The sequence below is a fragment of the Schistocerca americana genome, chromosome 4 (assembly GCF_021461395.2).
Source record: "Schistocerca americana isolate TAMUIC-IGC-003095 chromosome 4, iqSchAmer2.1, whole genome shotgun sequence".
In the NCBI taxonomy this organism is placed as follows: Eukaryota; Metazoa; Arthropoda; class Insecta; order Orthoptera; family Acrididae; genus Schistocerca; species Schistocerca americana.
Genome location: NC_060122.1, coordinates 564,219,668 through 564,246,790, shown reverse-complemented (window position 1 = coordinate 564,246,790; position 27,123 = coordinate 564,219,668). Strand labels below are relative to the sequence as shown.

Sequence of the window (27,123 nt, the reverse complement as noted above, 5' to 3'; positions counted from 1 at the left end):
CGCACACTGTGCTTGTGTAATAGACATGTGACTTTCATGCTGCCTTTTCCCACTTGTACTAAGAGCTACACCTCATCACACCCCAACCATCCGAAAACTCCACGTCAGAACATTACTCAGCCTCGTGTGCAGCTCTCAGTCTCTTCCATCACTGACAGAATGACACACAAGATAATTACTGCTGCTGACGCACCTTAGAGACACAAGGCTAGATGCCTCAACCCCATTAAGTTGCGCGTGGCCCAGCAGCAAATTAACGAATTTCTGGAGGCAGGCATCCTACAGCAATCAGACAGCAACTTGTCCTCACCAATGCAGCTCGTCACTGAACACAATGGTTCTTTTTCAATGTGTGGTGATTACAGATGTTTAAATGCTCGCACTGTCATGGACAATTACCCTGTGTGAAACATAAACGATATCACTTGTATGTTATCGGGTGCCACAACCTTCAGTGTGATTGACCTCAAACGTGCTTATCTCCAGATTCCCATAGTGCCAGAAGACATTCCAAAGACTGTGATCATCATGCCACTTGGTTTGTTCCAATACAACTTCATGCCATTTGGTTTGAAGAATGCAGCACAAATATGGCAACGTTTCATTGACTCAATCTTATGACAATTCGAGTTCTGCTTTGCATACCTGGATGACATACTCATTTTCTGTAAATCGACTGAAGACCACAAAGATAATTTATCCCAGGTCCTCCAGACTTTGGCATCCAATGGTGTCGAGGTCAAAAAAGAAAAATTCCAATTGCGTCACTCTTCTATGACATTTCTGGGCTACACTGTCTCCGCAGATGGAATACAGCCTCCCAAATCTCGCATGCAGGCTATCACATCACTGCCACCCCTAACTGCATACAAAGAACTCAGACGTTTTCTAGGTGCTATAAATTACTACCGCCATCATCTGCCTTCTGCTAGTGCAAGCCCCGCTGATGGACTCACTCTCTGACAAACAAACTTTGGGCATTAAACCAATCTGTTGGACTGAACCCATGCCAGAGGCTTTCAGGCCTCTTAAAACAGCTTTAGCTCATGCAGTCATACTCGTCCACCCTGATCTGTCTGCCGATTTGTTCATCACTATGGGCACCAGCGAAATCGCGGTTGGGGCAGTATTACAACAGAGCTAAGGCAACACAGTTTCACCACTTCATTTCTTCTGCAAAAACCTGTCTATAGCACAGAAGAAATATTCCGCTTCTGATAGAGAGCTTCTGGCAGTGTGCGAAGCCGTCAAACATTTCTGCACTGACATGGAAGGCCATCGTTTCTTCATTCTTACTGATCACAAACTGCTGGCGGACACCTTCTGCAACCTGCCAGAGGACACTTCGACCTGGTCTCTCAATTTACTACAGATGTACACCACATCAAAGGCACAGAGAACATCCCCACTGATTCCCTCTCGCTGATCAATGCCATTTCAAGGATCGTCGAGTTATGCGACCTCGCAGCTCTACAGGCTTCATACGAGGGTCTGCTCATGGACTCACAGTCTTTGCTCATGTTTACCAAGGCCAAGTTCCCTGTCATTTTGGATGAAGTGTGGTGCAACTCTGCTACGGGCATTCTGCAGCCTTTGCTCCCACCCATGCTGTGCCGACAGGTTTTCGACACCTTGCATAATCTCGCCCACCCCGGTGTCCGAGCCACCACTCGCCTCATCACAGAGCATTTTGTGTGGAAAGATGTGAAATGGGACTGTCAAACATGGGCATGCAGCTGCATTTCCAGTCAATGAAACGAAATAGGACATCACACATCTCCGCCACTTGGCAAGTTTGACATCCCTAAGGGACGTTTTCGTCATGTACATATCGACCTTATCAGTCCCCTCCCTCTATCGGAGGGCCACAGGTACATCCTGTCCACAATAGACCGAATATCTTGTTGGGTGGAAGCTGTCCCCTTACCCAACATCACAGCTGAAACTGTGACCAAAGGATTCGTTTCTTCTTGGATCACTAGGTTCGGCTGCCCGTCCACCATCACAACTGACCAGGGTCAACAGTTTGAATCTGCACTTTTTACAATTCTCTGTAATTTTTGCAGTATTAAAAAGATCCATATGACAGCCTACCACCCACAAAGCAACAGGTTGGTGGAACAATGGCACCGCACCCTTAAAACTGCGCTCAGGTGCCAAGACTGTCTCTGGTCCAAGGCACTTCCTTGGGAGTTGCTGCACCTACGTTCTACATTTAAAACAGATTTACATGGGATTATTTCCGAATTTGTTTTCAGCGGAAACCCGGTTTTACCTGCGGAACTAATTCTCCCTCAAGATCCTGGGTATCCCCCTCCTTACTAGACTTTATCGGAAGGATGTGTGCACACATTAGAAACACCTGGCTACACCCACCTGTCAGCCATTCCCCACCTGACACTTACTGCTGACCACACTCAGGACTTGCTCACAAGTCATGCTCAGGGATGACTCTATCAGACAACCCTTACAACCCCCTTACCTCAGCCCCTTCGAAGTACTCCGGAGGGGCGAGACAATGTTTGACATTATGATAAAAGATCGCCCACAAACCGTTTCTCTACACAGGCTCAAGCTGGCCTTTGTAGACTCCGACACCCCTCTGATGTCCCAGTCAGACTGCCCGATCACATGTTCTTTTTACGAACCCGCTAATGAGTCCGTTCAACCTACGGTTGGGTTTCCTTCATCCAACGAGTCACTACCACAGTTCACCGGTTCCTCAGCCATGTCATCATCATCCAATTCACAGGTTTTGAAGACATTTCAGTTGCTAGAGACATGGATGTGCCATCCTTCGTTTTGCACTGCAACATATCACCTGACCGCATCGACAGCATGTTGATTATGACGTTAGATAATCGTGTGTTTGTGCTGCTCATCAACAGCACAGACCTGACCCTGACCGGGGAACTCAACCACAAGATAGTGCACAGGTTGTCCCTCCCACAAGAGTGCAACCCGTAATGTGTTCAAGCTTTCATTTCTTTGGACAGCTCAGTACACATTCAGGGAAGGCACGCTCACACGCCACCTCCTCTCCCATACCGCTACTCCTGAGTTGGCCGATGCATCATTCCCCCCTCCCCCCCTCCCCACTCCCCGCTGGTTTTTGGATTACGAGTAGGACCGACAGAGATGGATCTACCTGTCATGCTCCTGCCACCCTGCACCCATCACACTGATGCTGACACCCACATTCCCTCCCCCCCCCCCCTCAGGGCTCATAGGCCATACTCTGTACTGCGGGGTGAGGGGGGGGGGGGCTGTGTGGTGTTGATAGGTCGCATTGACTGCACAAATTACAATCTTTGGAACATTAACTGCTCTGACGAGATTTTTTCAATTCTCTCCTAATATTACTGTCAGAAAATAACTAAGCTTTTAGTGCCTCAAATGATTGGAGGAGGAATGTATAACAGATACACTGTTCAGAGTTCACGATTTCATGCATGAAAGTTAGTTTTGTATGTACGTGATTAAACTCTTCAGTGAGGAGGTTTATATCTCCTTCAATACCCTTGAAAAAAAATGAAAATATAATCAACACAACTTTTATATAGGATGATCTGCTTGCTAATAGGGAACCACTGTTTGAAAAACTCAGATTCTACATGATGCACAAAGACTTCAGCTAGGAAGCTGGAAAGGCAACACACCATGGCCAAACCATCCTCACTTGTAAATAGCATAGTTAGCTGAAAAGTAATTGTGGGAGATAAGCACATCTAAGAGAGTAATAATCTCATTAATTTCTTCCATTAGAAGCAACATCTGTAGTTTCCCTTAAGGATACATTCGCATGCAGGTTTTTGATATCAAGAGAAATGAGATGGCAACCTTCTGGAAAATCCTGAGCATGCAAACATGCAACCAACTCCTTATGATTATGTATTGGGTAATCTCCTTCCAAAATTATGTTAATGATTAAAACTTGAAGAAGAAATCTCGAGGCATAACAAGCAAAGCTACCAAAAATACTGACAATTAATCTTGCTTAGTTACCTTCTTTATGAGCTTTTATCTGTGCGTGTAGTGTAGGGGTTCTAGGATTCATTCACACCTGCTGTGGGATATGTCCATATGTCCATCCATTTTGGTAAATAGCAGCCTATCTTTACCTACATTGTTTTTCTATTTCAAGAGTTACACGGCAGCACCTTTCAACATTGGGTTGAATACTGTCAATGGGTTCTCCTTTAACACTATAATTTTGTCGAGAAAAAATTTATTACTGCTGAGGCCATGTTCATAAGTAATGGGAAAGTAAATTTGAGAAATGTTTGCTATTGGTCAAAAGGAAACCCACATCACATTTCTCAAGTATTCCACCAATGATAGTGGAATGTGAATATGTGGAGTGCCATAACTGAATAGCACATGAGTGACTCAATTTTTATTGATGGAACAGTGAATGGGGAATGGCACACACATTTTTTGATTAATATTTTACTCTTACCATTAGAAAATCTGCCATTGAGTTTTATCTGCCCACATCCTCACTACAAGGTGGGTCTCCCTCATCAGGAGGTCTAAGTGACCTACCTTTCCTTTTCAACGTACCATCCCCTGCACTTTCCCCAGTCTGTAGCTCTTTCCTCTTTGAAATAGTTTCCATGTTATCCTTATATAAAAGTCATAAACTGGATGACATATACTTTCCTGATGAAAGTATAAGTCATATTAATGTCACAGAAACATTGTTGACAAACATATTATTCCTATAATTTACCAAAGATTACTTGAAACAAGCAAAATGATGTGAATACCAAAACATCTCTACATTACAAAAAAAGGGTCAGCGACTAAATCACTTGGGTGTATCAATAATGTAGGAAAAGATAGACTGCTACACCATAAAGGTGGCACATTAAGTTGCAGACAGGCACAATTAAAAGGCATTTAGACAAAGCTTTTGGCTACAGCCTTCATCATAAAAGAGGACATACACCATTCATTCACACAAGCAAGCGCACCTCATGCACATGACCGCCAACTCTGGTCATGGAGATATACGTGATGGTGGTGGTAATGGTGGTGGTGGTGGTGGTGGTGGTGGTAGTGGTGGTGATGGTGGGAGTGGCAACAACTGGCTAGTACCTGAGCACTTGCTTCACACAAGCAAGCGCACCTCATGCACATGACCGCCAACTCTGGTCATGGAGATATACGTGATGGTGGTGGTAATGGTGGTGGTGGTGGTGGCGGTAGTGGTGGTGATGGTGGGAGTGGCAAAAACTGACTAGTACCTGATCACTTGCTTGTGTGAATGAATGGTGCGTATTTCTCTTTTTCAGCCAAAGGCTGTAGCCTACGGCTTTCTGTAAGTGTCTCTTAACTGTGGCTGTCTGCGACTTTATGTATGATCTTTATGGTAAGTGACAATCTATCTTTTCCTAGAAATAAATTTTCACTCTGTGGCATAGTGTGCACTGATATGAAACTCCCTGGTACATTAAACTGTGTGCTGGACCAAGACTTGAACTCTTGAGTATCTACATTTTTATACTCCTACCTTGCATTTCTGTAGTTCACTTAAGAGTATGCCAGTCAGAAATATTATAGAGACACCTCAGGGCAAATTGTTATTTGGTAGAGCTCATGGAGCCAAAATAATAAAAAAAATGTTTGTAGTGAAGATATGAAATTTTTCGAATGTAACATGTTGTAATAATTTGTAAGTAAATTATGGAGAGCAAAGTGGTAAATATAATGAGAGGAAGATGTATATAGTCTGATTTCTGATTTTCAATGTGAGAATGAGAAACCAATTCCTTGGATTTGCTAGTTCCTTGCACATGCTGGGAACTGAGAAGTATATATGTCAACGTAAACTACACGATTGCATGTAGAATTATTGGGTCATTTCTCCATAACATTTTGCCAAATAAGAATTTATGCCATCTTCAGGTAACTCCTGATGACTGCTGCACTGGTCATATTGTCTTACTGTATACATTGGTCATAATCTGATCCATCGTTCTGCTCCCACCATGTTAGGTGGTGGTGGTGGTGGTGGTGGTGGTGGTGAGGACTGGCTGCTACTTGTGGTCTTCAGTACACACAAGATCCATCTCAGTGAACTGTGATAAACCTTACAAGAACAACTGATGATGCAGCAAAGTTTGGGCTTGGGAAAGGACTAAACTTTGCCCTGACCCCAGCATTATTTCCAACTGTGTATATCAGAAGCAGTGTGGAATGAGCCACCTATGCTCTGACAATCAATGAAGCCAAAGCAATATGCCATATAATTTGCAGCATGCTCACCAGGGCTACACCACCACAGAGCAACAGTTCAAAGTTGCGAAGAGTTACTTTCTGCAAGTTGCATGATGATCTAGATTAATTTGGTCATCCTGCCTGCTGACAACATGAAAACTATGGTGTTGATCCTGCACTCAGAATACAAGCAGAAAATTTTTGGTCTTTCCAGTGATGCAGATTACAGGAAAATAGAAGGAGATCTGACAAGTTACCTCCAGAAAAAAACCATAAAACTTCTTCACAGTACCCTCCATGCAGAAACTGTCAAGAAACTTCAATGATGAGCTGCTGCATACCCACAGCTGTGGGGGCTACTGAATGTTCACGAAGAGTGCATCATTCTGCAGCTCACTGTCAAAAATTTAGGAGTAGCAGCACAGGGGCTTGCCCAAAAACTGACTGCTTTCTGACTCCATCTGTGGAGAAATGTCAGCATCACTTCTGTAATTCCATCCATTTTCTACAGCATGTACAAGATCTTCACCTCAGTGACAATGAAATGTTGGTAAGTTTTGATGTAGTGTCTTCCTTCAGCAGGGTACCACTAAAGGACTCCATGGAACTGATATTCAAGACATTCAAGATTAACCTAATGAGAGTTTTCATTTTTATGCACACTGCAACTTACCTCAACTTCATTGGAAATTATTGTGAACAGAGAGACAGTATTACCATGGCATGTCCTCTGTCACTGGTTAAGGTGATTTTGTTTAATAGATTGTGATGTGAAGGCTCTGGAGTAAGCCCAATTAGAACCAATCTGTTTCTATCACTATTTGGAAAACACATTTCTCACTTTACTACATGGACAGGAAACCTTAGGTGAATTGCTCCATCACTTCAATTCACTTCACTACAACATACAGCATATCACAGAGTTGGAATTGGATGGCATCTTACAGTTTCTTGGCAATCCGGTGAAATAGAAACCAGATGGTAAGCTCTTACATAGTGTGTACAGAGAGTCTACACACACTGATATATATCAACATGCCTCCAATAGTCACCACAACTCCCAGTGTGAAGGTGTTTTAAGCATACTTGCATCCTGTTTGTCAGTAACAGCTCAAGAAAAGTCAACAGAGTCTTGGAGTGACACGATTTCATACGTGTATGTCACTCACCATTTAAAAACATAACACTACCAGGATAAGTAAAGTGTGCTAGAAATAACTTATCATAAGTTGTGCTGGCCTGAATTCCCATGTGTGCTTCTTGCTGAAGTGTGGCACTGGGAGCAGCATAACTGTCGTGCCATCTAGTTGCAACTGTGGCTTAACAGGCATACGTGGGGCACCCTTCTGCATTGAGCCTTCAGGCTGGAGGTAACAAGAAGTAGCCTCACTCTCCATGCAGGACGCTGCTCACCATAAACGTTTCAGAACAGTTACTTGGCCCATGTTGGTGATAATGGCAGTTACCATCAAACATTAACATTATTTTGTGTATTAGTTGGGGCCAATACTGGAGAAAGCTTTCTATCTACATCTACATCTATACTCCGCGAGCCACCTTACGGTGTGTGGCGGAGGGTACTTATTGTACCACTATCTGATCCCCCCTTCCCTGTTCCATTCACGAATTGTGCGTGGGAAGAACGACTGCTTGTAAGTCTCCGTATTTGCTCTAATTTCTCGGATCTTTTCGTTGTGATCATTACGCGAGATATATGTGGGCGGTAGTAATATGTTGCCCATCTCTTCCCGGAATGTGCTCTCTCGTAATTTCGATAATAAACCTCTCCGTATTGCGTAACGCCTTTCTTGAAGTGTCCGCCACTGGAGCTTGCTCAGCATCTCCGTAACGCTCTCGCACTGACTAAATGTCCCCATGACGAATCGCGCTGCTTTTCGCTGGATCATGTCTATCTCTTCTATTAATCCAACCTGGTAAGGGTCCCATACTGATGAGCAATACTCAAGAATCGGACGAACAAGCGTTTTGTAAGCTACTTCTTTCGTCGATGAGTCACATTTTCTTAGAATTCTTCCTATGAATCTCAACCTGGCGCCTGCTTTTCCCACTATTTGTTTTATGTGATCATTCCACTTCAGATCGCTCCGGATAGTAACTCCTAAGTATTTTACGGTCGTTACTGCTTCCAATGATTTACCACCTATGGCATAATCGTACTGGAATGGATTTCTGCCCCTATGTATGCGCATTATATTACATTTATCTACGTTTAGGGAAAGCTGCCAGCTGTCGCACCATGCATTAATCCTCTGCAGGTCCTCCTGGAGTACGTACGAGTCTTCTGATGTTGCTACTTTCTTGTAGACAACCGTGTCATCTGCAAATAGCCTCACGGAGCTACCGATGTTGTCAACTAAGTCATTTATGTATATTGTAAACAATAAAGGTCCTATCACGCTTCCCTGCGGTACTCCCGAAATTACCTCTACATCTGCAGATTTTGAACCGTTAAGAATGACATGTTGTGTTCTTTCTTCTAGGAAATCCTGAATCCAGTCACAAACCTGGTCCGATATTCCGTAAGCTCGTATTTTTTTCACTAAACGTAAGTGTGGAACCGTATCAAATGCCTTCCTGAAGTCCAGGAATACGGCATCAATCTGCTCGCCAGTGTCTACGGCACTGTGAATTTCTTGGGCAAATAGGGCGAGCTGAGTTTCACATGATCTCTGTTTGCGGAATCCATGTTGGTTATGATGAAGGAGATTTGTATTATCTAAGAACGTCATAATACGAGAACACAAAACATGTTCCATTATTCTACAACAGATTGACGTAAGCGAAATAGGCCTATAATTATTCGCATCTGATTTATGACCCTTCTTGAAAATGGGAACGACCTGTGCTTTCTTCCAGTCGCTAGGTACTTTACGTTCTTCCAGCGATCTACGATAAATTGCTGATAGAAAGGGGGCAAGTTCTTTAGCATAATCACTGTAGAATCTTAAGGGTATCTCGTCTGGTCCGGATGCTTTTCCGCTACTAAGTGATAGCAGTTGTTTTTCAATTCCGATATCGTTTATTTCAATATTTTCCATTTTGGCGTCCGTACGACGGCTGAAGTCAGGGACCGTGTTACGATTTTCCGCAGTGAAACAGTTTCGGAACACTGAATTCAGTATTTCTGCCTTTCTTCGGTCGTCCTCTGTTTCGGTGCCATCGTGGTCAACGAGTGACTGAATAGGGGATTTAGATCCGCTTACCGATTTTACATATGACCAAAACTTTTTAGGGTTCTTGTTTAAATTGTTTGCCAATGTTTTGTGTTCGAATTCGTTGAATGCTTCTCTCATTGCTCTCTTTACGCTCTTTTTCGCTTCGTTCAGCTTTTCCTTATCAGCTATGATTCGACTACTCTTAAACCTATGATGAAGCTTTCTTTGTTTCCGTAGTACCTTTCGTACATGATTGTTATACCACGGTGGATCTTTCCCCTCGCTTTGGACCTTAGTCGGTACGAACTTATCTAAGGCGTACTGGACGATGTTTCTGAATTTTTTCCATTTTTGTTCCACATCCTCTTCCTCAGAAATGAACGTTTGATGGTGGTCACTCAGATATTCTGCGATTTGTGTCCTATCACTCTTGTTAAGCAAATATATTTTCCTTCCTTTCTTGGCATTTCTTATTACACTTGTAGTCATTGATGCAACCACTGACTTATGATCACTGATACCCTCTTCTACATTCACGGAGTCGAAAAGTTCCGGTCTATTTGTTGCTATGAGGTCTAAAACGTTAGCTTCATGAGTTGGTTCTCTAACTATCTGCTCGAAGTAATTCTCGGACAAGGCAGTCAGGATAATGTCACAAGAGTCTCTGTCCCTGGCTCCAGTTCTGATTGTGTGACTATCCCATTCTATACCTGGTAGATTGAAGTCTCCCCCTATTACAATAGTATGATCACGAAACTTCTTCACGACGTTCTGCAGGTTCTCTCTGAGGCGCTCAACTACTACGGTTGCTGATGCAGGTGGTCTATAGAAGCATCCGACTATCATATCTGACCCACCTTTGATACTTAACTTAACCCAGATTATTTCACATTCGCATTCGCTAATAACTTCACTGGATATTATTGAATTCTTTACTGCTATAAATACTCCTCCACCATTGGCGTTTATCCTATCCTTGCGGTATATATTCCATTCTGTGTCTAGGATTTCGTTACTGTTCACTTCCGGTTTTAACCAACTTTCCGTTCCTAATACTATATGCGCACTATTTCCTTCAATAAGAGATACTAATTCAGGAACCTTGCCCTGGATACTCCTGCAGTTTACCAATATTACGTTAACTTTTCCTGTTTTTGGTCTCTGAGGACGGACATTCTTTATCAACGATGATAATGTCCTCTCTGGTAAGCCGTCAGGTATTTTATCGTTTCGCCCAAGGGGGGGTCCCTCTAACCTAAAAAACCCCCGTGTGCACGCCACACGTACTCTGCTACCCTAGTAGCTGCTTCCGGTGTGTAGTGCACGCCTGACCTGTCTAGGGGGGCCCTACAGTTCTCCACCCAATAACGGAGGTCGATGAATTTGCAACCATTATAGTCGCAGAGTCGTCTGAGCCTCTGGTTTAGACCCTCCACACGGCTCCAAACCAGAGGACCGCGATCGACTCTGGGCACTATGCTGCAGATATTAAGCTCAGCTTGCACTCCGCGTGCGATGCTGGTTGTCTTCACCAAATCAGCCAGCTGCCGGAAGGAACCAAGGATGGCCTCAGAACCCAAGCGGCAGGCGTCATTCGTTCCGACATGTGCTACTATCTGCAGCCGGTCACACCCAGTGCGTTCAATAGCTGCCGGAAGGGCCTCCTCCACATTACGGACGAGACCCCCGGCAAGCACACCGAGTGCACACTGGCATTCTTCCTCGACCTACTCGCTATTTTCCTAAGGGGCTCCATAACCCGCCTAACGTTGGAGCTCCCTATAACTAATAGGCCCGCCCTCTGTGACTGTCGGGACCTTGCCGGAGAATCGGCCACTGGCCCAACAGGCGAGGCATCCTGTGGTGACTCGGAAACGATGTCATCACCACTAGGAAGCACCCCGTACCTGTTGGAAAGGGGTAAGGCAGCTGCCACGCGGCCAGATCCCACCTTCGCCTTTCGGCCAGGCACGCGCGAGCCCACCACTGTCCGCCATTCACCCTGGAGTGATGGCTGACCGGTAAGATGCTCACTGCCGGAAGACGCAGCGACATCAGGGGTTCCATGCGATTCCAAGGCCACCGAAGTAGGCATAGGTCTCACCACAGTTGCCCCAACGCCACTACGAGCCGACGCCTGTGCCTCGAGCTCAATGAGCCTAACAGACAAAGCCTCCACCTGCCCCCGAAGAGTGGCCAATTCTCCTTGCGTCCGCTCACAACAACCACAGTCCCTACACATGACTATGTTTACCCTACAAGCGAACGGTGTACTCGCCTTATTAGCAGCAGGAAATCGAAGTGCTCTCTCACTGACGGTCTAACCGACACTGAGCTGTTCTAACCAAACAAACAAAAGCCTGTACGATACGAGGGTCGATAGCAACGGCGATACTGTACACTACACTGTTATTAAAATAAACGGTTGTGTCTAGTAGGCACTCAAACACGTAATAAATTACAAAAATAAAATAGTAACTACCCAGATAACTGAAAATAAGTTGTACCTGTTTGAAGCTCGCAAAAATGTGTAACAAGCGAACGGTGTACTCGCCTTATTAGCAGCAGGAAATCGAAGTGCTCTCTCACTGACGGTCTAACCGACACTGAGCTGTTCTAACCAAACAAACAAAAGCCTGTACGATACGAGGGTCGATAGCAACGGCGATACTGTACACTACACTGTTATTAAAATAAAAGGTTGTGTCTAGTAGGCACTCAAACACGCAAGAAATTACAAAAATAAAATAGTAACTACCCAGATAACTGAAAATAAGTTGTACCTGTTTGAAGCTCGCAAAAATGTGTAACAAGCGAACGGTGTACTCGCCTTATTAGCAGCAGGAAATCGAAGTGCTCTCTCACTGACGGTCTAACCGACACACGACACACGACTACCATGTTCACGGGCATTGCTACATGGTTTGGCTGATGTTTTCATGTGACTGCTATGGTGGGTTATCGTATTTGAATAGGGACTATCTTTGTGTAAGCCACAGAGAATGAATTGCAGTTGCCTGAGGTTTATCAGGAGTGACCCATTTTGAAGAATAAGAAATGTGTTGAGATATATTATACAGACAAATAATGATTTGTGTCACTGTTTGAACTAGTTGACAGACTTGAATAAGATCATGTTACTCACTGTTTGAGTATATTGCACTATACCATTCAGTCAAAATATTTTATGGTTAAAAGGGGCATATTCTCCAAGATTGCTGATGTTGCTTCTGGGCTTGATGATCACATCATTAAATTACACCTGACCATTAATTTGAATTAAGAGATTAATGCTGTTTTGTTATAGTTGTGTGAGAAGTCATTTGTATTATGTTTTATTGTATCTGAGTGGGAAGTCATTTGTGATGATTTAGTATAATTGTGTGTAAGCTCATCTGTAAGTAACATTTACTGGGGATCTTTACAATCCAAACTCTTGTACTGAAGAAAGTGTTAGTAGGGTTTTAGTATTATTTTCAAAGAAATGTTTGTTGAATGTGATAAATGTGTTTTCAAAACAATGTATCACACTCATTTCAATCTACCCCTTCCACTCACTGAACATGTTATAAATTAGTAGCAAAGAGAGTGACATTGGTGTGAGACCAACAATATTTTTCTTTGGGGAAAAATTGAAAATGTCTATTTGTGTGTATTTGTTGAGTACATTTTAGCAAATATTACTTGCTGTAATTCTGCTTCAGCATGGCTAACAGGGAGGTTTTCAGGATGGTGGAACTCAGGATGAATTAAGCAATGATTTAAAGATTTGTATTGCTGATATGATGGGCAGTGCAGCTGAGTTAGCATGCCATCTATGGGAAGTTGTTGATCATGTGATGGCCCTCTGGAGTTGATGGAAGCTCAGATGAGTGATTTTATGTCACGCATTAAAACTCCATTAACAGAGTTATGATCAACAGTTACTTTCTTTGAGGTTAGTGAACCATCTATCTCGCAAGTTAGCAGAACTGAATACCTTGTTATGCATTGTGTCCAGAAGCACAGATTTTGTGTAGCATAATACCATCCAATTCCATCTGCAATGCAATGTGCAAATAGTTGAATGAATTGCTGATATGAACCCAGGGGATGTTATTCCAGTTGGAAGAGGTTATTACAAGGAAGTTGTCTCAGCCAAGGGGGAGCAAACCCTTCATGGATCCCCTTTTTGAGCAATGTCTAATTTGTTCTTTAAGTAATCTAACTCGTTAGAGAGATGAAACTTCCTGGCAGAATAAAACTGTGTGCTGGACCAAGACCTAAACTTGGCACCTTTGCCTTTCACTGGCAAGTGCTCTACCAACTGAGCTGCTCAAGCACGACTCACACCCTAACCTCACAGCTTTAATTCCACCAGTACCTCGTCTCCTACCTTCCAAAGTTCACAGAAGCTCTCCTGTGAAATTTGCAGAATTAACACTCCTGGAAGAAAGGATATTGTGGAGACACTGCTTTGACACAGCCTGAGGGGTGTTTCAAGAATGTTCCTTTCTTCCAGGAGCGCTAGTTCTGCAAGTTTTGCAGGAGAGCTTCTTGAAGTTTGGAAGGTAGGAGATGAGGTACTCATAGAATTAAAGCTGTGAGGACAGGACATGAGTTGTGCTTGGGTAGCTCAGTCGGTAGAGCACTTAACCACGAAAGGCAAAGGTCCTGAGTTTGATTCTCAGTCTGGCACACAGTTTTAATCTGCCAGGAAGTTCCATACCAGTGCGCACTCCACTGCAGAGTAAAATTTCCATTCTGGAATCATTAGAGAAATTATTTCAGGTAGCTGGGGTATTATCATTAGATTCTATTGATGAGTTACTGATGGCATTAAGATTTTTATTGTAATTGTAAGGTACAGGGGAATGTCTTGGATTAATAATGAACATTCTTTTTAGTTGCTGAGCCCTATGGTAAGTGGGGGACTGGATTGGGCATTGATATATGGTACGTGGTGCAGACTGTCATCCACTGTATTTTACAACTTAATTTGTCATAACTATTGTGCCCAACATGAGCTTGTCAGCAAAGGCTATCTAGAAGTACAACATTATAATGAACCATTAATGAAGTACATCAAAAGGATAAAAGATGGTGCTAGAAGTTTGTGTTTGAATTATAGCAAAAGGGAAATAGTTGAAAATATTTTAGAGAGAATGCATCAGTTGATTGCTCTAAAGCATGGTTTTATGAGTGGCAGCAGAACTTCCACCATTTAGGAGAGTTGTTGAACTGTGTGCAAGCTTCGGCAAGGGATGGCAAATATTTCTCACAGCCAGCAGCTGGTGTTGTCTGCAGTGAGGTGCTTTAAGGGTAAAGAAACTTGGCATATTGCTGGGGATCCGAAGGAGGGGCTTTTGCAGAAGAATATGGCAATACCCAGAGCTGACTTCCCATTGTGTATAAGCCTATAAATGAGGAGCTGGTTTGTGCTTTCCTTGATACCAGTAACTCGCCTCTCTTATCAAGCAGAAATGGGTGTTTGTTTAATGCATTGGGGGCATTGCAAATTGTCAGAATTGTCAAGCAGAATTGTGTCCCATCAACTAGCCAATTCTGTGCAAAGGCATCTATTAGGGACAATTATGATAAATATTTGGATCGATGATTTTATGTGGAAATTTCCCACTAACTTGTCCTGTAATCTATCTGTGCCAGTTATTTTGGAGTTCAGACTTTATCTGCAGGGCTAGATTAGTTCCCCAGTGGATGCATGGAAGTTTCTCCTTTGAGTTTGTTCATCAAAAGTTTTTTAAATTTTGTAAGCAGGTGCTGAATTTGGGGGGGGGGGGGGGGGGGGGGCTGGAAGCATGTAGTTAACTCAGTGGGTACTGATATATTACCATGTATGATATCAGCCATTTGTCATCCAAAGAGAGGGGGAAGTTTTTACGTCAAGTGAAGAGTTTAGTGATGTACACAGAGATAGGTTAGGGGAGGTTCAAGAAGCTGAGTATAAAACTGAATTGACTGATAATATCCTCCATAAGGCATCCAACATGTAGGTTCTCACCACCTCGAATGAAAGTACTGCAGACAACTATTGATGAAATGCTCTGTGAGGGAGTTATTAGGCCATCTAAATGCCTGTACTCCTCCACTATACTTGTCTGGGGAGTGAAGGAGTAGGGATGCATCTCATTCAGATTAATGGGTGATTCATAAAGAGGTAGTCTTCCAATTTATATTCTTTTCTAATTTGGGTTCACGCTTTTTGTGGTTCCGAAGGATGAAGGTCTTTATGACATTTGACTTAATCCAGGCCTATTACAAAATTCCACTTGCAATAGTAATCTTCTTCATAAATTTGTGACCCACCAGGTGCACAGTACACATTTCAGCATATTGTCAGATGTATCCATGGCTTGGAAAATATTATGGTGAATGGCCTGAGCCAATGCTTAATCAAGGCTCAGAGGAACAACTAAGAGATGAAGAAACCACATGGGAGGTCATACCAGAGTCATCAGTTAATCAGAGTTGTGCCATTCTCAGTAGATTCCCACTTCTCTTTACAGACACTGTCAGATAGGAAGATGGAGACCCTGAGCTAAATAGCATTAAGGGCAGGAGAAGGAAAGGAGAAATCATCATGACCTTCTCTTTGAAGGGAAATGCATTTTATTTCACTCATCAAGGAACCAAGATAAGAATATTATGCTACCAGAGGACCTGGTTTCTTTAGTGATCCAAGTATTATCATGAAACCTCAGTTGTGTGCCGTTTTGGAATGTTCAAAACAAGTGTCATAATTGGAGAAAATTTTAACTGGAAAGGCATGGATAAACAGGTCATGAGCTGGTGCTAGGGTGCAAAACCTGAGGGATCAGCAAACCTGCAGTCAACACATGAAACCTTTCTGTCATCTGATGCAGCTGTTGCACTGATGTAAAACTTACATGTTGATTATGTGGGGCTGCTCCTGTGGTCCAGAGAGGGCAACTGGTTTATTTTCATTTTCGTAGATACATTCATGGACTACTGCTTGTTGTTGCCACTTCTAATATTACAGCCAAAGTTGGATAACACCATGCCCATTAAATCTGTTACATTTCATATTTTATGCTTTGAAGTAGGGGTGGCTCATAGTACAATCATGCCCTATTATCCAGACCCTTCCCTTGCAGAGTGCACAATTCATAAACTGAGGGCAGCCCTGATTGCCTCCCACTTTAGTGATCATATCTGGTGTGATGGCTTCTTGTCATTGCTAGGTTACACCTTCAATAGGGCTATGCATGAGGCCCACAAGGCCATACAAGTAAGCTTGATGTTTGCATTTAAACCTAACTTGCCGCATGCCTACTTGTGGTCACTTAATGATTGTTTCCAGAGGGTGTTGATGCTCCCCAGATCTGCACTTATTGGAAGTGTGCTCATAACAGCTTCAGGGTAGCTCATGAGAAAATTGAAAAACATTACAGTGGTGGAAGGCAGCTGATCTCCCTGACACTAAGTGATTGGCTTTGGGTTAAAAACTTTGGTACAACAAGTCCCAGGACACATAAAATTATAGGGACTCTTTTGCCCAGGTTTGTGGGACCTGACTGAATTTTGCTTTTCGTTACTGTTGGTGACCTTGCTGGTCAAAAACAGAACAGAAAAATATTTGGAATGTACAGATCTCAAATTAAACCTTATTTGAAAGAAAAACCATGTAAATAAAAATATACCCTTAGGACATGTAATCTATTGATAAAAATAGATGGTTGTGATTTCTGATCTTTGTAGCAACTGGGTAAACTCAATTTACCTTGTGTATTTTGATCATATGTTGTTTCCTTTTCTTTTGATAATTATGTCTTATCATTACAAGAGTAATGGAGTTGTTTTCTCTATACTTTATATTGTGAATGATGTTGAGTGGAGAATTTCTGGCTAATGTGTAAGTGCCCCCTCCCTCCACCCCATGTGCTTGGGTTTGGCAGGAGAGGATGTGTCAGACAAAAGTCATCATGAGTGGCACTGCCTTGACTACCCACACGAGCCTATCACTGCAATGCACAGCTGTGAGTAGCACAACTGTGGCACCACTTCGTTGCAGCTGTGGCTTACCAAACACATCAGTGGAGCATCCTTTTGCATTAAGCCTTTGACCTGGAAGTACAAAGATGTTACCTAGCTCTCCATGCAGGAAACTGCTCATCATACCACTGCAGTGTGGTTACTTTGTCTGCATTGGTTGTTGGGTCCCATACTGGAGAAAGTTGGCATGCTGGACTTCCTGTTTAGCGGGCGCTGCTGTTGATGTTTTGTGTGGCTGCTGTGGTGGGCTACTGCATGTTATGGGCTGATGGAATCCTTATAAGTTAAGCCACAACAACTGTGTTGCAGTTGCCTGTGGTTTATTGGGAGTGACCCACTGTGAAGAATAGCAGCAGTGTTAATTTGTATTATACAGACAAGTAATGATTTGTGTTGTTATATGAACTAGTTGATGGACAAGCATAAGATTGGGCTGTATATTTTTTGAATATATTGCAGTATAATGTTCAGTCAGAGTATAAGGTACAAAAAAGGCATATATTTGAATGCAATGCTGTGTTAAAACTTCAAAGCAATCGTTGTAGAACTTTTGGAGATTTAAGATTTAGAACAGATTAATACTTACATTCTTATTTATGTACATGGTGTGCTAAAATGTAATGCCTCCAAATTTTAAGTCACCTCAGTGATGAACACATTTCCCCCAAGGAGAGACCAGTTTGTTGATACAATCACTGTAGAATGTTTGAGTTTGTTTGATGGAGCCACAATCTCAACTAACCTTGCACTACTTCATCACGAACAAAGTGAACTCCTCCAAGGTGTCCTTTAAGTTTTGGAAACAGATGAAAATTGAATGGGGCAAAGAGGGAACTGTGTGGATAACAGTTGATGTCAGTAAACCCAAGGCGTTGGATTGTTCCTGATGCAACAGTGCTCATGTGTGGTCTGGTATTGTCATGCTGAAGGAGAAGGTGCGTCATGTGTGAATGAACTCTTTTAATTGAAAATTCGACTACAGCAAGCTGTTTCTCATGCACCTACATAATTATGTTACACAGTGCCATGTTACATGCTACAATTCAGAGCCTTCTAGTGCAGAGGGCTACAAATATGTAGACATAAAGAATAATGATTTAGAATGTGAACAATGTTTTATTAACGAGCTTTAAGAGTTTTCATAGAGAAAATTTGGAGGCATTGCTTTTCAGCATGCCCTCATAGAATTTCCATTGCAGACTTTGCCTCTATGCATGGTTAATTCCAGCCTTTGCCATTATGCTTTTGTAGATATGATTTTTACACTTCATTAATTACTTAAGTCATCAGTTAAGGTTTTTGGCATAATTTACCACATTTTTCAATGTGGTAATGGTACACATGAGTCAGGAAACCCTAACGTGGATACATAAAATTATTCCACAAACTTTTCTAAATTCCTAAACTACCACATTTTTCACAAACCAAGTTTTTATCCATATTTATAGTCCATCCAGAATAGAAAAATCTAACCTACTCATACATCAAATGATAGTGTAGTTTCTAAAATAACAATTTATTCACACACCAGTCTTTAAATAGTTGGAAGTCACTCACAATCATTAGTCTCAGCCCAGTCCCAGTCAAGCTAACAAACATGTAACTCCTTCGTCAAGCTCTGCTCCCGGTATTTGCTCATGCAACAGCTCTGCACAATTTATTTTTGAAAATATGGATTATAATTCACAAAAACTCATGAATGTCACAGTCTAAGAACTTTCAAGTGGTTTCTCTAATTCAAGGAAATGAATATTTTGAATGCATGGTGTTGTTTTTTGTAGGAGGCTGGGACTATCACTGACATTAGAATGAGCACTTGTGAGGGTAGTGACTTCCATCAACGACTGAAGTATTGCAGTATACTTTCATCTCACGGATTACTACAAGACACTATGTGATTGGTTGGTTGACTGAACAGTGGGGAGGGGGGGACCAAACTGGCACACAACGGTATGTGAATTGTGATGTTTAGTGTAAATATGAAATGCATCCTGCACCACACTTAATGACTTTGTCTTAGTGACTTGTTAGAGCTACAACTGATTCTTGCACAGTGTTTCTAAAAAATTATCTTTCAGTAACTTTATAATTTATTCAGTGAATTATGCCACTGGACTCTCATTTTCTCTTGACTCCCAACCTGATGTATGTGATATTAATTTATCAATCTCTCTCTCTCTCTCTCTCTCTCTCTCTCTCTCTCTCTCTCTCTCTCTGTCCCTTTCTATCTCTTTTAACATAACCCACCACTCTCTATGCTGGTTGACTAGCCTGAAGGATAGGTCAAAAAACTGGCAATATGGGCACTGGGGCTTCAGGAGTACAATGTCGAAGTCATATATGAAAGTGCATGCAAACATAAGGATGTCAACTACCTTTCCTTTAATGTAACATAGCATTGTGGACAGATCATCAAACATCACTGCATTACAAAACATTGCTTCTAAAGAGAAGAAAGTTTCAACATTGCTGAAAATCATAGAAGCTATGAAGAATAATTCCAATTAAAAATGGGCAAACATTATCTAAGAGGACCTATGAATCAGTAGTGCAGAAATGGTTGCTCCTTATGCTAGCTGATCTATGGCCAGCTATCCTGAAGCATTTCCATTAAACTCCAACATGTCATCAGTTGAATTCATGAAGACTCTAGACATAATGAGACACAGGTATCACTGGTCAGGTTTCCACCAACCCATTAAACACCATGTGAGCCTCTTTAAGGAATGCCAAGAATGGAAGCACATGTCGTAATTACCTCTAGGGTGACTGGTATTCATTGTGTTTGCAGAAACACCATTCCATTAAAATGGCATTGCCCTTCAAAGAAGTTTCTGAAGTTGACAAATGGGAATTGAGTCTGCACTGATTACTTCATACACTCCACAGCCACCAAGACTGTGCCAGTCACCAAGCTCTGAAAATTCCCAGGTTACTTGTGATCATTCAGAAGGACAGAGAATTATATGTGATGATCTCTGATAGTGGAAAAGTTTCCAGTCTAGTGGCAGAGAAAATTGCACATTGTGGCATTGCCCACAGGATGACAGGGCCTACCACCCACATTTTAATATGTTGGGAGATACACTCTTGATGTATAATAGTAATAATAATAATAATAATAATAATAATAATAAAATTTTTATTGTCATTCAGCTGATTACAGCAATAGACAAAGTCAAGAGCACATATTTCTACATAAACTACAATATTGATGTAAATTAGTTTACATAAAATAGGTGCACATTAGAATGCTGTATTTTCATCTTCAAAAAATTCATCACTGGTGTAAAACAGACTGTTCACTAGTAGCTTGCATAATTTAACTTTAAAAATATTTACAGGCAGTTCTTTAAAGTTAGAACTTAGTCTATTAAACATCCTTAGTCCACAAACTAGGTAGGAGTTCTGCAATTTTGATAATCTATGATATGGCATGTCTACAGATGTTCTGTTTCTAGTATTGTGGCTATGAATGTCACTTCTCAACACAAAGTTATTGACATTGTTTCTAATGTACAATAAAACATTGTAGATGAATAAGTTTACTACTGTAAGACACTGCACTTTAATAAACAGAGGTTTACAATGTACTGTTTTATCAGAATCTGTTATTATTCTAATTACTTTCTTCTGTAAAAGTAAAATGTCATTTACATGACAGCTACTACCTCACAGTAAGATTCCATAAGAAATGATGCTTTGGAAGAAGGCAAAATATGCTGATCTCACACAGTCATTGGGAACATGTCTTTTTAAATTTCTAATTAGATAAATAACTCTTGAAAACCTAGCCAATATATTTTTAATGTGTGGTTCCCATGTCAGTTTACTGTCAATAGTAACCCCTAAAAATTTGACTGTTTCTAGTTCTTGGTCATTAGGAATCTCTCTGAGGCTAAAGTAAAGTGTCTGGGTTTTGTTTTCATTTATTAAGAAGCCCTAAGCTTTGAACCATAATGAGGACTGAGCAAGGGTATTTTTGGTCAGTGCTTTCAGTGTACCGAGATCAGAGATTTTATGTATAAAAGTTGTGTCATCAGCATACAATATTGTGTGAGAATTTATGTACAAGGGCAGGTCATTAATCATTAGTATAAACAGTAAAGGTCGAAGCACTGACCCTTGAGGCCATCTGTACCTAACATTAACCAAATTTGATTTCTCCCTACCAATGCACACAACTTGTTGATGGTTCTCTAGAAAATACCTGAACGTATTTATACTGTTGCCATCAAAATCATAGTAAACTAGCTTATTCAGCATAGTGTCATGCTCTACACAGTCAAAGGCTCTGCTCAGGTCAGAAAATGTAGCCTGGGCACAGTCCCTAGCCTCGAACACATCTAGTACTAATTTTACGAGGGAGTCCATTGCACCGTTGTGGATTTACCTTTCCTAAATCCAAACTGTTTATCACTAATTGTATTTAGTTTACCCAAGTAGACACTAACTTGCTCATACATAACTGTTTCTAATTTTTTTGAAAAAATTGGGTTATGGATATAGGTCTGTAACTAGCGGGACAGTTCTTTTCCCCTTTTTTATATATGGACACAGCTCTAGAAATTTTTAGTATGTCGGGGAAGTTACTTTCAACTAGGCATTTGTTAATACAAAAAGCTAAGGGATAGATCACACAATCAATAACATCTTTAAACAAATTACATAATCAACACTAACTGAAGGTTTTAAATTTTTCACTATTTTTAGTATATTATTTGGTCTCACTTCTGTGAAAGTGAAGGTGCTTGGGGGAAACTTTTCAAAGCAGCTGTCCATAATACTAAGTGCATTTTCAGGGGGTTTGTTTATTGAACTACTGATTTCTTCAATGGACTGAATGCAATATTTATTAAATTCATCTGGGATAATGGCTATTTCCTCTTTGTGTTTAGTGTGAGCAATGGAGTTTATTACACTCCAGGCCTTTTTGCATTTATTGTTAGATTTTTCAATGTTTATTATGTTATGCAGTTTTTTTGCTTCATTTATTGCCCTCCTATACTTGTATTTGGCTTTAGCATACAGTTATTTATACAGCTCTGATTTACTGGTTTTGTACAGACTAGAATACAGCATAACAGCATTTTTCAGTGTAGTGATGACGAAAAAAGAGACTAGGATACAACACTGCCTGCCATGATATTTGCATATGACACAGTGAAGCAAGACACTACAGACTTCACACAGTTCTTTCTGCTCCAAAACTGCAAGGTCGAAATGATAATGGATACATTTTTCCTGTCTGAACTCGGTGATACTGAAGATGCCTACCATTCATCAGTACTCAGGAGGCAAGAAAGCTGGCTTGCTTATGGACCCTTGTTGCCCAGGAAAAGGAATGAGACTGTTACAATGCTAAACATTGCCCAGAGAGATACAGACTCGGAGACTATTTTTACATTTACAGATTTTTACATCTGTGCTGAAAGTGGGACAATCAGATAAGTTACTATAGTGATAGTTTGAGCCATATCATACCATTCATTGCTTGCTGGACATCACATACAAAGTTGAGGGTTATGACTCTTTATTAAATGGATAAAGGTGCAGAGAGGTCATCCATGTCAACCATATGGAACCCTACTGCAGATCAGTGATGGAGGCTTTACAGAACTGAAGACACTCTCATTGATCTTGAACCTTTGATAGGTGGGGCTACCTTCAGTTCTCATCATAGTGATGAGGGTGTGACAATATGATCAAAATGTGAGGTTTCATCGGTGCTGCCATGCAGAGGACCATTGACAAGTTCCAGAGGTAGAGTGATGTTATGATCTCCAATGAGAAATTTTGATACAGCAGACTGATATTCCTACACCAGAGGAGGCTATGGCACACACTGTGCTGCATGCCTTGTGGAGTAGTAGTTAGCACTGCTGGCTGACATGCTACATGTTGCCAGTTCACATCTCACCACTGACAATTATTTGTTATTTTGTATTTATCATTTCCCTAAATCGCTTGAGGCGCATGCCAGGCACGGCTGACTTCCTTCCCTAATCTGAGAAACTGATGACTTTGCTGTTTGGTCTCTTCCCCCAAATCAAACCCTAAACCCCATTTATCATTTCTTGAATGTTCTTGGAAATTCTTATGTTTTTAATGTTTGTATATTATGGAATATTCTGTTTGTACAAATACTCTTCATTCAGGAGTTGACTTATGTTCTCTCTGCACATTCCTTTTTGTAATAAACATCCTTTCAGTGCTAAGTTTTTATTTCACTGATGATTGTGGTTGTAGATTTGGACTTGATTCTGGTTAAAACACGAAAATTCTGAATGGTAGAGCAATTTTGTATTAGGATGCATAGTAGGCTCTCAGACTGCAAAAGGGCCTTTACCATGCTGCTTTGTTCAGAGGATGTGCAGAATGATTTGCCATCAATATACTGTTACGTCAAAGCTCTAATTGCTGGGTATCAGGGGAATTCAGTTGCTACTAGTTTCATTTATAGAGATTCTTATGTTAACGCCAAAACTAAAATAAAGTCTATATGAGAAAAAGAACAGACTATGTAATAAAATATATTTGCTGGGTCCATTGTTAACAAATGTAATATAGCCTGTGAACGCAAATGAGACAAAAATTGTACTAGGTCTATAATGACATTGTGCAAATCCCTATTATGTGTGATATTTTTCCTTTTTGTTAAGGTTGAAACTATGGCACTACCATAGCTGTAATCTTTGTCAAAAATTAAAGTTATTTTCTCCTCACAAATGGCTATTTTTCACTTTAGAACCCATTGTCAAGTACTTAAACTGCAACTGGAGTTAACCATGGAATAAATTTCATTAGTCATTCCTTAAATTACCAAGATCAAAATGAAAAATTCTTACCTGAACTGGTTGGATTCTAAGAAATTCAACACTTTTCCCATTATCTGCTATGTAATGTGTTGGTACATCAATTGTAAAATGTACTTGCTTCACAGGTGTTGGGCCTTCTTTTACTGCCTGAAAGGAAAGGGGAAGAAACCATTTTAGCAGCTGGATACAGAATAAGTTATGTGATACAGATATTACACCAACATTCACATAGAATGCAACACAACAAATCGGAAGTATGATTTGCTTTTACACTGAAATTAAATGACCCATTAAACATGGCAGGTCAGAATCCAGGCATCTGTTGTGCTGGGAGAGAGTGGAAATGTCTGCATCAACATCTACATCCATACTCTGCAAACCACTTATAGTTACATTGCAGAGGATATGTCCTATATTACCAGGTTTCTTTATGTGCATATGTACACCTGTATGTGCCTATTAACTGTTCAATGCTTCTTCTAAATAGTATATGGTTTTTCTTTCTCACTCATCACAATTTAATGAGGAGCTCACAAAATAACTGAGGCACTGAGTTGTCAATGGGCACATAAATAAAACTGAAAACTTTGCTAGGTTTCTGATGAATTCACTATAGCTATATAGTAGCCCACACACAAAACTACATGGCTACATGATCAGTTGCGACAATACAACTGTGCTGATGTATGTGCATTTGTATGTGTACTATATAGCTTTGCAGAACAATTTGCCTGTGCCTCAGCTTTTCAGTAAGTAGCTACTTTTACTTCCTAAATTATTTGCGAGTTTCTGTTCAATTAAATTTATACTAAATATTTTTTTCATATGTATTTCTTTTATTAAAATTATTATTTCAAACTTCTGATTACTGGTGTCTGTTACTTAAGTAGTTATTATTTATTGCATAAATTTAAAAAAAACTCATTCTAATAATGAAGAAAAATTCAAAACTTACTTAATGAATTCCCCTTCTTTATTTCAGTCACAGTTTGTAAGATTAAGGGGCAAATGGTCAGGAGTAAGGGATTGGATAGTGATGGACAAGGATACTGCACAAGTTGCATTGGTCATACGATATGACTGTGAGAGGGGCAGAGGGGATATTTCATATTTCAGGGCACAGGGACCCCACAGATGCCTCATTATGGCTGGTTGCTGCTCCACCACAGGGAGACTCTCTACCCTTGTGCACCAAAATCTTTAGCCTTTTACACCTTATATACTATTCTATATAAAATAAACTAACCATTTCACATGCTGAATAAAATCTTCTGCACTAGCTATTAAAATAATTTTATTAAAAAGTATCTACTGGTTTTGCATCAATAGAGGTGTATCTTCAGGTGGCACTACAAAGTGATTGCTTAAGACCAAGTCCCATTGGTCATCATCAAGATAGAAATAGATACCCTACCAAGAGTGACAATCCATTATTACCACAGCAGCGTGCTGGAGACAACATAGAAGTGTGTTATAACATTCTGATGACATAAAGTGTGAGTGTGGGTGTGGGTTATACTGATTTATTTCCCCAAACCACATTCCACTTCTTTACGAGGTGACTTACCTGGAATTTTGCAGCACCTCTTCTTTACGGGATAGTCAGCTGCTGGAAAATCTCTTGACTTCTTCTCCATTGAATAATGCTAGGTACAGGAACTTTCAACCCTCTTTCTACTTATAAAATGAGTAGACATCCAAACTTTCCTTTTCACCAGTTAATGATGTATTTGACTTCCATGCACAATATAATTCACACTTTCAACATAGTCTGTCACCGGTAGCTGAGTGGTCAGCGTGACAGAATGTAATCCTAAGGGCCCGGGTTCGATTCCCAGCTGGGTCGGAGATTTTCTCTGCTCAGGAACTGAGTGTTCTGTTGTCCTAATCATCATCATTTCATCCCCATCAACATGCAAGTCACTGAAATGGCGTCAAATCTAAAGACTTGAACCCGGCGAATGGTCTACCCGACGGGAGACCCTAGTCACACGACATTTACGTTTTTCTTTCAACATACACGTGTAACTTCCTGTAAGTACCTCATCTCATCTAACATTAGAAACAAAATTGTTTCACATTTGAAAGAAAGTCTGCTTAGACACCATGACTTTCAGGAAAAGAGTCTGCTAATATTTCTTGTCTCCAACAAGGCTGAGTTAAAAATCTACTAGAGTACTTTTTCAACAGCTCTTGTTTCATATAACAATAGTCAGTGACACAATAAGCATAGATCGGCATGGAAACTCCATGGTTCTTCACTACACACTCACTAACACATCTATGGACTGTCCGACAGGTACCTGTCGGTGCCATTCAACTGGCATGTCTACTTTTTTCTCGCGACTGATTTTAAACATGCACACACAAACATGGAACACGCAGTAGGTAGGATTTTACCATCACACAAACATATATAAAATTTCATGTGTTTGAGACATTAGAAGGCTGAGTGGTTCTAGAATTTACACAGAAATTCTCGAATCACTACAGTTTAATGTGTCAGCATAAACTTTACTCAGGAGATGATATTATGAGCCACATATGCAGAGTTATCATTATTCTGACTCACTGGTACAGTTTATGCTGGCACCATACACATTTCTATGCTCTCTACAGTATGGTGCTCTATGGTTTCAATCAGTCTGATCATGAACTATGACTTTTAGTGGGCTGTCTGTTTCTATCTTGACAATGAACGATGGGAGCATCTCTGTTTCTGTGAAACTGGTAGTGACTTTTTAATAAAAAGTGTTTTAATCCCCCCTCCCAGACACTGATTTTTTCTAGCATGAGGTTACTTGTATCACAAATTTTCAAAAGCATTCAAGGTGATCAGAACACTGTTTGTCTAATCCCTGTGAGTTACAACACTTTCATTAGGCCATTTTTAG

General features: G+C 40.9%; 1 protein-coding gene across 1 annotated transcript in view; it reads right to left on the bottom strand.

Annotated features, from left to right (window-relative positions):
* LOC124614042 (integrin alpha-PS5-like) overlaps nucleotides 1–27,123 on the bottom strand; it is a 586,089-nt gene that overhangs the window by 77,675 nt on the left and 481,291 nt on the right. The window contains exon 19 of the mRNA XM_047142872.1: nucleotides 24,260–24,376. Within this exon, the coding sequence (XP_046998828.1) occupies nucleotides 24,260–24,376 (117 nt within the window). The remainder of the gene's footprint in view (nucleotides 1–24,259; nucleotides 24,377–27,123) is intronic.